Source organism: Haplochromis burtoni, unplaced genomic scaffold (genome assembly GCF_018398535.1).
Source record: "Haplochromis burtoni strain Fernald_Lab_line unplaced genomic scaffold, NCSU_Asbu1 Contig_11, whole genome shotgun sequence".
NCBI classification, from domain to species: Eukaryota; Metazoa; Chordata; class Actinopteri; order Cichliformes; family Cichlidae; genus Haplochromis; species Haplochromis burtoni.
The window spans coordinates 4,378,582-4,394,530 of record NW_024582372.1 but is presented as its reverse complement, the minus strand read 5'-3'; the positions used below and the strand labels follow the sequence as shown (position 1 = coordinate 4,394,530).

Genomic DNA, 15,949 nt, shown 5'->3' with positions numbered 1-15,949 from the left:
ACACACACACACACACACACACACACACACACACACACACACACACACACACACAGGTATTAGATTACACCAACGCATACATCTTAAACAACCGAAGCAAACAACCATGTATTGAACAAAAAATTGCTTGTGCACGCACACACACAAATACAACTTACTGCTCCATAGAAGGTGATTTACCTCCAGCCAGCCTGCTCAGGAAATGTGTGTGTGTGTTTGCAGGTGTGAAAGAATACAACTTCCATTGCTAAGAGAATCTAAAAAGTTGTGTCAAGTCCAGATATATTAAATCTGGAACTGAAACGGTAAGAGAATGTTTGAGAGGTAAACACAAGAAAGAAAGAAGTGGAAAGAAATATCAGTAGAGGTAGCATGAAATGTAAATGAGAGAGGAAGAGAAATTGAAATAAAAGAGGGGAAAAAAGATCAGCAGATGAAAGAGACAGATGGTAAAAAAAAAAAGATGTAAACAAGAAAGATTTTGTAACGCAGAGAGTGAGTAGTTATAAACGAATGTAAAGTTTTGATGAAGGACAAACTAATGTCAGGGAGTTGGGCGGTTTGGGCTTCCTGCTCCCCGGCTAGCACATGTGATCCCGCCTGTCACTCACACTCCATCGCCATGACAATCATCATAATGCCGACGCCTGGAGGGAGGGACAAGCCTGTCCTTGTAACAAACAGAAGCCCTCCGCAATCTGACGCCGACAACTGTTAAGAACACACACACACACGAACATGACAACCGTCATGTAGTGCTGCCACATAAATAGACAAATATAAAACAAACTCCACTGTAGATTTATAATGAAAGCTCTTTTCAGTAACAATGATGTGATTTGATATGTTACTGTCACCCATTCTGGACCATGCTGCATACATTGTCAAACTCATTCATTGCATAATATGCAGCATGTGGTCATCCGTGCATTTGGACAGGTGTGTGTGAGTGTGTGTGTGTCACATGTGTACCTATACATTTATTTAGCCTAAGCATTCAAACAATACATGTGAGTGCATGACTGGTGTGTTCACATATCATATGTGTGTGTGACAGACAAGTGAGACAGAGACAGAGAGACAGTGCGTATGTGTGTGCATGTTGGCCACAGGGTGGGAAACAGGGACTTGTCAAACTGAGGAAGAGATGGCAAACTGGATGGTGATGCCAGCTCAGTGTGACAGCTTCTTCACATACACACACACTCACACATACACACATGCTCTAGCCCCCCAAACCTGCCCTTGCCCATACTATAGAGCTGTGAAAGCTGGGATACAGAAAGAAAACGAGACTGGTGGAACCTCCCTTTAACTGGAGGCTGATTAGTGTGTGTATGTGTGTGTGTGTCGGTGTGTCTGTTTGCGCACGCACGTGTGCGTCTCTGTGAGTGTGTGTTTGTGGTGGGATGGGGTTCAAAATGTCACATCAATTTGTGGCTCCACTGTTTCTGAAAGAGGCTAACCCCACTGCCACTTAAGTTTAGCACATCAGTGAACGGCATAGCGGCAGACAGGACACATACATGCGTCAGTACACACACGTGAAACCATTCTAATCCAGTAATTACCTACTTAGAACAGCAAGCACACACATTTATATTGGGTTATATAGATGTAATTTAACTTGATAGACAATTTCCAACTGCTTCAGATGGTGACTCTGGAACATGTTTTAAACTGCTGCTGCTGCAAAACTATTCTTTTTGAAAAACAATGTTAAAATGCTCAGTTGATCAACATCTCATGCAGTAATATTATATAATTACACATGCTGACATATGTGTTAATTTTAAATACTAGATGACAGTTCAATACAGCTTGAGAAATTCACCATGTGAATTATAATAATAGCAATATTGATAATATACTGATAAGCTTGCATCACTATCTCCACATATACACAAAGATTAGTTGAAATCAGTCTTTTGGTAGGATGCTTCACTCCACGTTACAGTGGAAAGACTCAGCAGAGGTAGAGTTGTTGGTTAGAAACCCCCAAGAGTGACCTGGGCAGGGCGTCAGACTACTTTAACCACTCATCTCCATTAACAGACTCGCAGATATTATTATGTTCCCAGGGGAGCAGGCGTGCTCTAACCAACCGTTTAGCCTCTCCCTCTCTCCACTCTGATGTCTCCTTCTCTCTGCTGTGATGTTATACTATGAAAGAAGACAGCAGAGAGAAAAATATGAGATTGATTTATTTGCTTCAGTGTTCTTTGGGATGGAGTCCTCTCCCACACTTTCTCTCCTGTTTCTCTCTCTCTTTCTCTGGAAACTGAAACCAATTAGTGGGCAGAGCACTTGTAGTGGGGAATGTAGGGCAAGCGAGGAGTAATAAAAAAGTATTGACTTTTCTGTGACTGTATGCGGCGTGAAAGGGGTGCCGCGGCCTTGTCCGACATGAAAGGAGCTCCATTAATTTCACTTATTTCTCCCAGGCCCCTGTCAGGAGGCCCTAATGCGTCCCAGGCGCACTTCTCACATGCAGGCACTCAGACAGCACGACACAGCTTCAGCCTGGTTACTAAATGAGTTTACATTATATATCAGTGAGGGAGAGAGAGAGAGAAGTGCAAAAGAAAAGAGTCATTTCTAATTCTGTGGTTGAGACACAAAGCGGGGCCTTTCATACATGGCTTATTTGCCCTAACCTCACCTCCCCATCCTGCTGAACTCTTGCTTTCTTTCACTTGTTCTGCATCATGCAAACACACGGTCCCAGAAAAGAATGACCTACAGTATCAAAACAGGACCACAGCAAAGACCATTTTGATTTAACTAATCATGCTTCTCCTTTGGGACATCATAAAATACAACACAAGGTCTTTGCATTGAGGACTTGTGCAAGATATCTTACACATAGGTCAAAAATTTAACACGAATAGTATGTCTGTGAAGGTTCTCAGTCATCCAGGTCAGTGTCTGGACTTCTTTAAGTTGCTTGAACAAGCAACTTAAAGAAGTCCAGACGCTTTTCTTTCCAAGCTCCTTTGACAACACGAATAGTAAAAAAAAGTTAAAAAGAAAGAAAGCATATACATTTTTACTGTACGCAAAGATAGCTACTTCGAAGCCCAACAGTTTTAAGAGGTGTTCCTGCATTTTTACAGCTTTATCACATTTATCAAAAAGATTATCCCAGATCCTCCTTAATTAAAAAAAAAAGCAAAAAAACCCCAGCAAAGACAGGATTTTTGAACTTTTCTCATTTTGCACTTAATGATGACCTAATGCCACCAGCTAAATTACATTTATCTGGAATTCCAACAGTACCGGGTAAGTGCATGTAACCTTGTGTCTGCATGCTTGCATACACTGTGTGTGTATATGCTTGAGGTACACACACCACATGAGTATCTGTGTGTGTGTGAGAGAGAGAGAGAGAGAGAAAGAGCGAAGAGTGAGAGGCTATCTGCAGACAGAAACTAATCAGTGTGTGTGAGATAAGAAAGCAGCCTTTATGGTGTATGGTAATCAGCCCCCCTCGGCCTGCCACCGCCATGCATAATCACCACGACTTATTCACATGATTGATGAAATATGCGTCTGTGAAATCTGAGCCGCTTTTGTTATCATCCTGTTTTTCCCCGCTCCCTTCTCTCTTTCCTTTTCTCTCAATCTTTTTTTTTGTCTGATTCAACCTCTCCATCCCTCTCTATATCTATCCCCTACTCTGCAGTAGCCAAAGATGTTTGGAACAATGCACAAACAAGAAATTACATCCACAGTATGGGGTCCCTCTTACTAATAACCCCCCCCCCCCCCCCCACCCCCCCCCCCCACCACACACACACGCACACACACACTCACTCTACACATACTTTCTTCTCATGCGGTAGTTATGTGATACACAGGGCATATATACAACATTTTTGTAAAGAATAAGACAATAACTAAATGAGAAGTACTAATTATTCAGTCTTGCAAAGAGTGTGAACGGGTGAGCCGGATTAGAGGGGGTTGCTGAGAGCAGAGAGAGAGGGAGAGAGATGACATGATAGATGAAATTAGATACATGCTTCAGAGAACTCATCACTGACATGCAATCACATTAATCTGGAAACAAATGCAGAATTCAAAACTAACATATCAAGAAGAAACAAAACAAAAACAAAAAAACAATATAAACAAAAGCGACTGCAGCAAATCCTTATGAAAATGCAGTTACCAGAATGAGTGGCTATGGTTGTGACGTGTCTGGTCATGGTGATAAAATATTGTTTATAATGAGGGTGTTAGTTCTATATAAATAGGTTTACCATAAAAATACAACTAGAATGGAAATTAATTAGCATAACTTTTTGTCTTTAGTTACCTCATATTTTCCATGCTACCATGGTTCAAATGTGACAATCTTCCTGCAATTTCTCCATTATTCTTTATCTTCATATTGCTATTGGTCATTTCATGATTCTAACAACACATAATACAAAGGTTTAATGAATCTTGTGTAATCCTAGTTTTCTATTAGCCACTGCAAATGCCTTGTGGGACAAAACAGTGAAATTCTGGTTATCTCCCAAAGGCATTCACAGTGCAAAAGTTCGCAAAAATGAAAAGTATCTGATTTTTGCCAATTTTCGTCAATTCCAATGTCAGAAGGCAGTTACAGACACTGTTTGACCGTCTGACAAGTATACTAGCACCCTAAGGCTTAGAATAGGAAAGAACTAGGAGAGAGAAAGCCTAGGAGGAGGGCTGCAACTAGGACTTTGATTTGGGTTGAAAGTAGGCACTGGGGGAAGGTGGGGGCTGAGACTGAGGGTAAGATTAAGACTTGGGCTGGGGCTGGTGAATTAAGGGCCTCAGCCTCGGGGTGCTATTACACATCTATAATGAGAAACGGAGAAGAGGGAGGCTTGTCTTTGCACCTCGGCACACCTTAGATTAAATATGCACAATTCCCATGCAAAATGGGCCACGAACAGCCGGGACCAGCATTGCTGTCTAATCCCCTGTGCTGGAGTTGTTTCAGCCAGGGTTAACAGGCTCATCAGTCAACATGGGCTGCTTTGCACAGGACATCAAGGCCATTTGCTGGTTTAAGTGTTTGTGATTGCTTCTCTTTCCAGGTCCCATCACCACCCCCAACACATATTCCCACACTGGCTAAGGAACATATGAGACTTTAATAGCACACACATACATGTGCATATACCCAAGTGTGCACATCTTGTATAGTTACAACTGATAAAGGGGTGGTTTTTATACATACACTAGGCAGCTTAGAAAGTTACAAAAGCCATAACACAAAAAAACCAAACATAACCTGAAAAAATAGGACTCACACACAGTGATACATACACACCTTATACCTCCAATAGATAGATACAGAATGTGGGTGCTGGATTCTCTGTGCCCATCCAATAAGACAAGCTCCTGGCCTAGAAAAATGAAGCCACTGTGAAAGTGCCCAAAACAGCAGTACATTTGAGGGTAGCCCCAAAAGTCAATCAATCCAAATAGACTTAAAAAGATTTACAAAAAAAAAAATGCATCTGAAGAGAATGAATGTTCAGAGCCTGTTTTTTCTAGACCAAAAATAGCCTGGGTCTTCATGTCTAATCTATAATTGCTATAAATTTAACCATTACATTTGAGTTTACTTAAAGTTGACTGACTGATGGATGCCAACAAATGACTATAGTGGGCCACTGTCTAGCATTGACCTCTTAGAATTTCAGTCATGGAACTGGACCTCTTTACTTTGTGTGTAGTGTTGGTGCCATTTGGAATATGTACACACACCACAATTGCTTGTGGTGTGTGTACATCCAAGTCTATCCAAGAAGTCTGAGGTTCATTTTTTATAATTGTTGGTCTGCTCCTGGTTTGCTTGTTTTTTCTTAGCACTAAATAACAGGTACTGTATCTATCTTATGTAATAAAGCAGTCAATGGACGCTGCTCCTTAGTTAATGGATATCTGAGGAGTCTACCCTTTTTTGGGTGGGCTCCTAAGCTACCCAAATACCCAATGGTCACTTCTGGCTTTTAAAACTAAAATAGTGACACCAAAAATTATATTGTTTCAAAAACCAAGACATGACCTGTTGCAGCTGATGCCTGCCCCTTGCTGAGTCTGATTCTGCTGAAGGTTAAGAGGGAGTTCTTCCTTCCCACATTCGCAAAGTGCTTGCTTATAAGGGGTCATTTGTTTGTTGAGGTTTTCTTTTTAAAACTGCAATCTTTACCTTACTGTGTAAAACAACTTGAGGCAACTTTTTTGTGATTTGAAACTATATAAATAAAACTATATAAATAAACCATTGAACAGAATAATGCCAAGGGTAATGTGTCCATTTTTTATATACAGTCTTTGATCTACATTTTAGCTTCATCACAATCCATTTATATTTCTTTCTCTATATATATGCACTCAGATATTTTTTACAAGAATGGGGAAAGGGGTGTAGAAAAAGCTACTGGTTGGTAGTACAGATGAAGAAGTCAGAAAAAGAGAACATATGCAAATAAAGAAGATAGCAAAGATGAGCAAAGAAAAAGTGATGGAAGGAGAAAGACATCGACAGTGATTATACTACACTATATACAGCATGGTTCAGTGGAGCATATCCTTACAGGGACAGGCAGTCCATTAAAGTACAGACACCCCTATCCAGCTTGTCTGCCTCCTTTCTCTGACACCTATGTACACATGGAGAAGAAAACATCTACTCAGACTTAAAAACACTTCCATCTTGATTTTGGAATAACTATGATGACATAGCGTTTTATATTGCAGTTAACTTATATTTTCACACCAATACTGCGAATCTGTTAGTGGTTGTGGTGTTTTGTTGGGTGTATTAAGGCAACCTTATTATTTTATAGAAAGAAAGTTCTACAAAGTCACTCAATCTGGTAAAGTTTGGTCCAGAATCTTTTAACGAAAATATCTAAAGTCATTCATTCTTTCAAATCTTACCAAAATATATCTGCTACTTAGCAGATGCTGTCCATTTAACATCATGCTGTGTGAACTTGACCCTCACTGTTACTCTGTATACAGTCCTAAATGTCACCATAATGTAAATGAATTGGTGGGTTAACTGATAAGCCTGAGGTCTCAAGTAGGAAGCGGTGTGGCGGGAAATGCTTTATGGTTGAGCAAATGGCAGGGCTTCAGAGTTTTACACAGGCTGTAAAATGGTTAGTAGTAATGGTTAGTAACATGGACCCTAATGCAGCAGAGTCGGATAGATCACTTGAATCAATATCACAGTAAATTATAAATGCATCTTGTTAACCAATCTAGCTAGTTAGAGCTGGAGTTATCTGACAGTGTCCTAGGTTATCTTTGTTATTCAAGCACAGTGGTTAAAAAAATGAGATTGCAAAGCCTAAAGTGTCATAACAGCTTTTGAATAACCAATGAGGGTTGACACAGAGACTACATCTATCTTTTAGATACAGTCTGTGGAAACAAGAACAGATAAATCAGATCATATTCTGGTGTATATCAATCTGTATTTGTTCTGATAATCCATTTGATTTTGACTTTCACCCTTAGACGAGTTTTTTCACATTTTAATACCCACATGGCAGCATTATTATTGGTAAATTCAAATTAAAAGGTTGTGAATACCAGGGTCTTCCGTGATATCATGGTAATTTCAAGAAAACATTTGATCAGTTTCATTATTATTTACAAATTATCTTTCTTCCTTTACTGTAAAACCACACATATTAACTATAAGTTAGGAAAACAATTTCCAGTCCCTCTCCCGGTACTGTAGTTTACACCTGAGCCTAGATTTAAAGATAAATTATTAAATAATGACTTTTGGGTTCACTGTTATGAGTCTGGTAAAATAATCAAACTATATGATTTTTTGAACTATAATTTTCATACTAGTCTCAGCTTAAATACATTATTAGTTTCAGGAGTAATTTGCAACATTAGCTGCTTCAACTGCTGCAATGAAAACTATTATTAAAAAATGGTTTAGACCAAATTTAGCCAACGTTCTTTTCAGATATATGATCACTTGAAAGGGCCAGAATTAAGAAAGATGGACATTGTATAGTGGTCCACTGATCCAAAGCCGTTGCTACAGCTAACACAATCTTTAGCCTTGCCTCCACTTTGTTATTACTATCTTGGTATTACTTTTAGCCATTGATACATAATTTATGTTTATTTTTTTTATGACTGATGTTATATATGCTTTTGGGGTTTTTTTACCTCCACTGCTGTTCTGGTTGTTTATTAGTATTTATATTCTATTATGTGTCGATGCATTTCCTTCTTCGTCTGCCTGTCCAGTTTGATTTGTATTTGTTTTCATTTATTTATGCCCTTTAACTTTTCATCCCTGTGCATTAACTTCTGTTCTGAAAATGAATTTTTCTCTATGTCTGGACCTCATATTTGGTATTATTTCAATAAACAATTACCAGAAACAAACAAACAAGCAAAATTTTAAAAAGACCTGGACCTAGGGAAGAGTGCTTGTGTTTTAGTGTGTATCAGGGAGTTTCTCCTGATGCTCTGAAAGTTATGATGGACATCAGTCTAATGAAAAGAGAAGGAAAGGCTTGGAGCACAGATAAACACAGACGTGACCACTCACTGTAGTGTACTTTATTAGCACGTAGCCTCCTAATTAGCTATCTTCTATGGTTATAGGCAGAACCACTGGTGACATGGCTAATAACGACCACAAAATTAGCATGAACACAGAGGGCTTTCCCATATCTGCATTTGAAATTAGTCTTTGCTGGAGCATGTAACTGGTTCACAATCTTTTATAGCATTTTATCTTACAGTACTTACAGGCAATGTGTTGCTTACCAATAACCTACATTTTGCTCTTTATCACTTTATTTCTCCTGAAATAACAATGATAATAACAATGATAATATAACATGAACTAACGAGTAAAATAACCATCATTGTTGTGTTGGCATAACAGGATTACCAGGAACATAGGCAAAAAGGGTAAGCAGACATATGGGCAAGAAAAGGGGCAACCTTTACACAGCGCTCTTTGGCCTGAGACAGGGAACTCAGCTTTTCAAGAGGCAGGGACTGGCATTTTTGTGAATTTGTGTGGATGCATGTGGATATGTGTGTGTGTACACTGACAGACTTTCATATTGTGACCCAGATGGCTAAGGTAAATAAAGGTCCAGGAGTCACAGGCTATTTCTAGGGCTTGGTTTGGTCTGAGGATGCTATGTACATACTGCCAAGAGCTGTGATGGTCAAGCCAAAGAAAACAGAAAAAAAAAAACTGGGGTATGTTAATGATGAGGCTTCAGGCTGTGTGGAGAAGCTAAAGCAACGCTTAAGGTGATGATTACAAGCAAGGCTAGGTAATGTGGCAGAGACTGGGTGAGAGGGCTATGGCTAGGATTTGAAAATAATTAGGAGCATGGCTGGATAACATAGCTAAATAATGTGGCTGGGGGGAGGCTGGCTAGGCACGGTATGAAGATGATGAGTACCAGGGTTGAGCTGTCCACTCCACTGGCCCTGTGAGATGTGACAAGAAGCTCCGCTGGCTGCTGCTATAGCTCACGGTGATGCCAATGATAGGACTAATGCACTAATTATCACAGAGTGAGAGGAGAGAGAGAGTAAACAGAGGTAGAGAGATACAAAGACACAGAATCTCTGAGAGAAAGATGTGAGGTTTGATGAGTTCTGAGTGACAGCAGTATGACAGGACTGGGCCGAGGACAGGCAACTACTGTCTTTATCATCTTCCTCAACAACATCCTGCATGGCAAAGTTATACTATACAGAGAATACGTTTAGCAAATATTTGATTTGAGATAAAATAAAATAATAGAAAATAGCTAAACGTGTCAGCAAACACACACACATACTTATCTAAGAAATGAATCAACTTAATAAATGAATCCTGGCTCATCCCACCATTTAAATGACCAAATCTCATTCTAATTCACACTTATACTTACCGACATATTATTTGATAATCAGTGGGTATGCCCGTTAACACACAGTTAAAACTGCCATGCAGCTTTGCTGTGAACCTGCGTTAGTTCAACAGCATATTTGGGACATTTGTTTCCTGTTTTGTCTAGACAGGTACTTTTCACCCAAACGGGGCTAGGGCGATAGGCAAAGTCAAAATACTACCACCAATGCAGATCTACAACCTTCCTAAAATTGTATTTGACAAACATGATACAGTGAAATATGGATCGTACTCCCTCAATTTCTCTTGTCAGTTTGAGGAGACCCCGTTCACCCACTCACTCTCTCCTCATACTTATTTATCTCCACTTCCTGGGGCCGTGTTAGTTCATTCCCCTGTCGCTGCTCTCTCCTTTTTCCCTTGCTCCTCTCTCTCTCTCTCTTGTTTCACTCCTTGTTTCCGGGCAATTGGGTCTGGTTGCTGGTGGGGAGTAAGGGGCTGGGGTGGAGCTGCTGGGAACTTTGTGTATGTGTGTGTGGATGTGCACGTATGCGAGTGTGTGTGCTGGGAAGTGAGCTAATAAAGGACGGTGATCCATGAAAGGCCTTGAGCAAAGACACAGTCAATTACCTAATGCCTGGACCAGACCGCAGGGCCCACGCTCACACATTCTCTCACTAACATACCCACACATACACATCAATGCATACACCTCATTTACGTATACATGGAGAAGGGGCAGTGGAGGGCATAGCTGGGAATTGTGTGTATGGGTGTGGGTGGGTGTAGATATGCGTGTGATGGAGAGTGGCGATTTATTAAATTGCTGTCACTTTTGACAAATTTGTGCAACATAAGTTGAAAGGTTTAGGTTGTGCTGCTCTGTTTTTTCATGTCTTTCTTAGAAGAAGAATTATACCTTAGGATCAAACTAATTCAACCATATAAACCCTTTACAACAGCTTTTAGCCCATTCAGACCATTCCCTCTACATGGGATAATTAAATAAATAAACAAACAAATGATTTTTTTTCTTTTTGTTTAGTCTTTTTAGTTTTCATCATACCTCCTCTGATAACCAGTGTATATTAATCATCTGAAGCTCTTGCCGGTATGGGCTGGATGAGGAAATGAACTGCTGCTCTGGCTCAAATGGTGAAGTGTACTTCCTGTTCCTCTGGGTGTCAGACAACAAGAAACAGCAAAGTTATACAATATAGTGCACACAGGTTTTCAGATTGGTTTTATTAAAACTGTTGTTTGCTAACCATGTCTTTCACTTTTATAGGGCTAGATTCACTGGTGTAAAACCCTCCATGGATATAAAACTACTGTCAGGATTTACTAGAGATGGTGCAGTGTCAGTTTTGAAACTAAGAGTTTGCGGGAAGCAATTTACTGCAAATAGTGGCATATTTAATTATGAAAGCATGTCTTATTTTGCACCAGAATAGCTGAAAGTTGCAGCTGGGAGCTTTGCTATATTAGGGATGCCAGCAAGCAACTTTATCAGAATTAGCGCGTAATTGGCACAGATGGACAGCACAAAGCTGTGAGTTTAGTGCCAAAGCTTTGTTCTTTTGTCCTGTAGGGCTTCACTGAATCTTGATCCCAAATGTTTAGAGTGGAGCTCCACATATTTCAGTAACACCAGTATTTTGATAAAATACAGCTTAAACTGAACTCAATTTAACATAGAGCATCAAAAGGAGGAAGCGAATACCAACACAAGACACATGCAAGGATATAGCTTACACTGGATTATTATGTTATTATAACTTTTTAGTAACATTTCTGTACAGACCCCACAATGAAAAATTGTGTCTATCTCTTTCAGCAGTGCTCACTCAAAGAACAGCTTCTTGCTAGTATCGAGTTAATACAGACACTATTTGCAGTAAATAATATCTGTTAAAACGCACCAAACAATGGACTTGGACATACCTGTAGCTGAATTATGTTAGATTAATGTATGAATGTTCTAATATATTGTATCCAATCTAAAATAATTATCCAGACAGGTCAGACAGAGAACTCCTGTACAAACCTAAGTCTCACTGGCTCGAGTTCACGTAGCTGATTCTGGGCCTCCTCTAGGTGCATGTAAGAGGTCTGCAGACATAACATCAATTCACGACAATGCAAGCGCTGCTCCCAAGCCTCTCCTGCTTCTCCGTAAAGACCCTGGAATAAGGACAGACAAAATAGACAGTACATTAGTCGAAAACTGATCGCAAAATCACTCTTTTGCAGAATTAAAAAAAGACAGAGGTCAGTCCTCTGCATCTCTTCTCTTGTGACAGGAGACAGGGTAAGTGTAGAGAAAGAATAAAAAAGATCAAGTGGCAGGAGAAGTAAAACCAAGCACTATGGGAGGGGTATCAGTTAAAAAGAAGACAGTTTTGGAGCAATGAGGACACTGTCTGCAATGGGTTAAAATCATGATTTGGGCTTTTGTGCTGATTTGTTAATTGAAATCTAAATGAATATGATAGTGGATCTTTTTCCCTGTTCTCTTCTTTTCCCCTCACCCCCAATCAGTTCCAGCATATGGGTGCCCCTCCCTGAGCCTGATTCTGCCAGAGTTTTCTTCCTGTTAAAAGTGCAGCAATTGTGCAGGAAATATAAATAGTAAGAAGACTGGAATAACCAACAAACAAGAAGAACATATATATAAAAACAGAGGCACACAGTAACAATGACAAGTTGAAAAGTGCTTGAATGTTGTGCAAAAGACTTTGGAGTATAGAGTCTTTGCGTAAGTGGCCAGAGGGATGAGGGTTACTCAGACCATGGCTGAGATTGGTGGGTAAGTGGTTGGGTGTGGGGTGTGGAATGGTTTTCTGTAAATATAGCAGTAATTTCAACGGAAAAGACTAAATTATGAATTGTCTGGCTTCTTAAATAAGCTGAGTTTATTTAAACTCAGTTTATTTAAGAAGTCAACTTACATAATATCTGTGTTAATCTTGTTAAATTGTTAAGGTAAACTGAAGAAACACACACACAATTAAAAAGTCTTGAGCCACCCCTCATTTCTTTTTATTTTTCTTCCATGGAGACAGACTTTCTCATGATTTTTTACAAATGGTCTTGAACAATAGTTCTTCAGGCTCTCTTTTTGTTTGTTCGTTAAGCCACATTACATTTACCTATGATTCACTCAATCATAAAAAAGGCGTAACTCAAGGGATAAACCAGACAACTTTTCGAAGAACCTATTTTAATTGGTATCTTTAGGCACTTTGTCACTTATTATCAATTCATTAGTTAAATTTAGAGAACATGCGGAAGATAACACAGTGATTCCCATGGAGCTAATAAGCTGAAAACTTGGCACATCTCAGTATGGTGTGCAGTTTGTCCTTAAAATATTTGAGGTGTCAAACAAGAAGAAGAGATCATCATGGCAATGGATCCAAAAACACTGCCAATGCACAAAAAACTACATCTGGATTAAAAAAGAAAACACAAAAAACCCACAACACACCATGGAAGACTATCAGTCATGGATTGGCTTCCCGAGAGCCCGGACCTCAACATTACTGAAGAAGTACATCCAGCTAACATCTAAGGTAGAGCTCTGGATTTATGTCCAAGAAGGCTGGAGAAATAGACTGCTTACAGAAATTACAAGAAAGCTGCCTAAGAGAATTCAGGCTAAGTGCAAGAACAAAGGTGAACAAGCTTGTTGGAATATATATGTGTGTGTGTGTGTGTGTGTGTGTGTGTGTGTGTGTGTGTGTGTGTGTGTGTGTGTGTGTGTGTGTGTGTGTGTGTGAGTTGTCCGTGTGTCCAGCGAAGTCAAATCTCAAAGTGGATGCTCTAAGACTACATTACTTAAGAACTTGTGCGAATAACGGCTAAACTTCTGGAAATGCAGATTAACTTAAATGTTTTCGCTATGTTTAAGGTGACCTTCAGTTGTTGTTTGGTGTTAAAAAAAGGAGGGAGAATGAGGAGGAGAGAGACAGAGACCCTGTCCTTGCTCCTATCACCACGGGATCAGTGGCCTGGCCTGACCACTTCCACAGCCAGCACCTCAACCTTATCCATCACCACTAGATAGTTATCACACCAGAGATGGAGGGGGTGTGGGATGTAGGGGTGAGTGCAAAAGAAAAGGGGACTTCCTGCACTAATGAAACGAGCTGAACACACACAAAAAAGACACACTATGAGGCACACATGTATAAATATAGACAATTATTCTTCATATCAACCATAGAGACTTTCCTAGGACACCATTAATAAACCTATTCCCATTTCGGCCAGCTGGAGACATGCCTGCATGTGTATGTAAGTGTATGAACTGCAGCTAATAAAAGGAGACAAATATACGCCTCATTTCTGCTCACTTATGTTTTACATTACTAGAAACTAATACTAGGGAAAGCAATTTGCCATAAAGAGCCACAGAGTGGAAAATATTGCTCTTCAATAGCACTCAAATCATCATCATACACACAAATGCAAACACAGACACATGACACATACAGTCACAAACACACCACTGGATTATCCTTTACTGAACCAAGACAAATTCTCAGTTGAGAACAACCAAAGTAAATATTCAAATAGTGGCAACTCAGGGTTCGTCTATTTTTTATCAGCCACTGGATTAATATAGTACACATTTTGACTGGTAACTGTCATAATTATGTGATAGTTCAATATGAAACAGTGGCAAATCTGTTCTTTTTTTCTCTATGATATGTCCAAAGGTCTTTGATGAAAATTTACTCTTTAAAATGAACACTTATTCTTGTTTATTTTGGACAAAGCAATATATTGTTAAAACAATTTCTGTAAAAAAAAGAAGAAAATGTGTTCACAACATATAAGATCAGAAAAATACTAATTTATTAAATTTATTATTTATCAAATTAAATTTTAATTTCTGTTGAATGTATATATGTCGCTTGTTTGCTTAATGGAAATATAATGCATGTTTCCATGGAATTTAACAAAATTATCCATATATATCTGTAATATACAGAAACAAATACATACATCTAAACTTCAAATTCAAGTGGAATGTGTATGTGAATGTGTATTAGTTTACATTTAGAACAGAAGAGCCCTTTATTGTCATTGTACCTGGACAACAAAATTGTGGATAATTGTACAGTTAAATCGTTACCTGACACAGCACATATCATGTTGTTGTGGTCCACTAGTCAGAGCTGTGCATGCAATTTTAAAATACACACACACACACACACACACACACACACACACACACACACACACGCACACACTGTGGTGCACAAATATAGTAACACATAACTACATAGTCCCACAGAGTACTCATTGAAATAAAGGCACTAAACGACTCTATGCAGTAGCCCCCAGGAGAGCTGTCTGCCATGCTTTAATGATGTCATTCTTCTTTAAAAGGAGTTTTAAAGGATCTCTGCTTTCATCAAGAACCATCCCCCATGAGGAAGGAAGGTGATGTTGGAGGCTTTAATAATTAGTATGATACTTTGTTAAACTAACAGTCTGTTTCACCTCTTGAACATGCTTAAATCCAGTTTTTCACACCATCACATCTCATCTCTTGTATATCTGCTTTTATACTACTGTATTTATCTGTTTTCTACTTGTTTATGTCTTTTATAGGCAACGTTTTGACCACCGTCACCTTGTTGGCAATGGGAGGCAGTATGGGCCTGGAGCTGTAAGTTCTAGAGGTTTTGATCAATGGGGATCCAAGAGTCACAGGGAAACTAGAGCTTGTTGAGCTTGGGATGCCCAAGAGACAAGCCTTGCCCCTGGAGGCCAGCCTGGTGGGGGCCTGGTACTTGACCTGCTGCCTCAGCAGCAGCTCCATCTCATGAGGAGCTGGCCTGAATGGAGAGTTGAAGACCCCTGGGCACTGAGGAAACAGAAAAAAAGAGAGAGAGGGTAAAAGCGTGAAAACATTAAATTAGGATTTTAAAGTCATTAGATTAAAATGTATTTCTTACTAGTAATTACATTTTTTTTAAATTAATGAATCAAAATCAAATCAAATTTATTTCTATAGCACATTTAAAAGCAATTTAGTTG

The 15,949-nt window shown here is 39.3% G+C and overlaps 1 protein-coding gene across 2 annotated transcripts in view; it reads right to left on the bottom strand.

The window, feature by feature from the left end:
* spata17 (spermatogenesis associated 17) overlaps positions 1–15,949 on the bottom strand; it is a 50,206-nt gene that overhangs the window by 17,233 nt on the left and 17,024 nt on the right. Inside the window, exons 7-10 of one of the 2 annotated variants that reach the window (XM_005915033.3) lie at positions 15,543–15,776; positions 12,854–12,859; positions 11,943–12,082; positions 10,962–11,072 (exon numbers count right to left, since the gene is read on the bottom strand). In XM_005915033.3, coding sequence (XP_005915095.1) covers positions 10,988–11,072; positions 11,943–12,082; positions 12,854–12,859; positions 15,543–15,776 — 465 coding nt within the window. In that variant the 3' untranslated portion in view covers positions 10,962–10,987. The remainder of the gene's footprint in view (positions 1–10,961; positions 11,073–11,942; positions 12,083–12,853; positions 12,860–15,542; positions 15,777–15,949) is intronic. The other variant, XM_014340122.2, reaches the window with a different exon arrangement.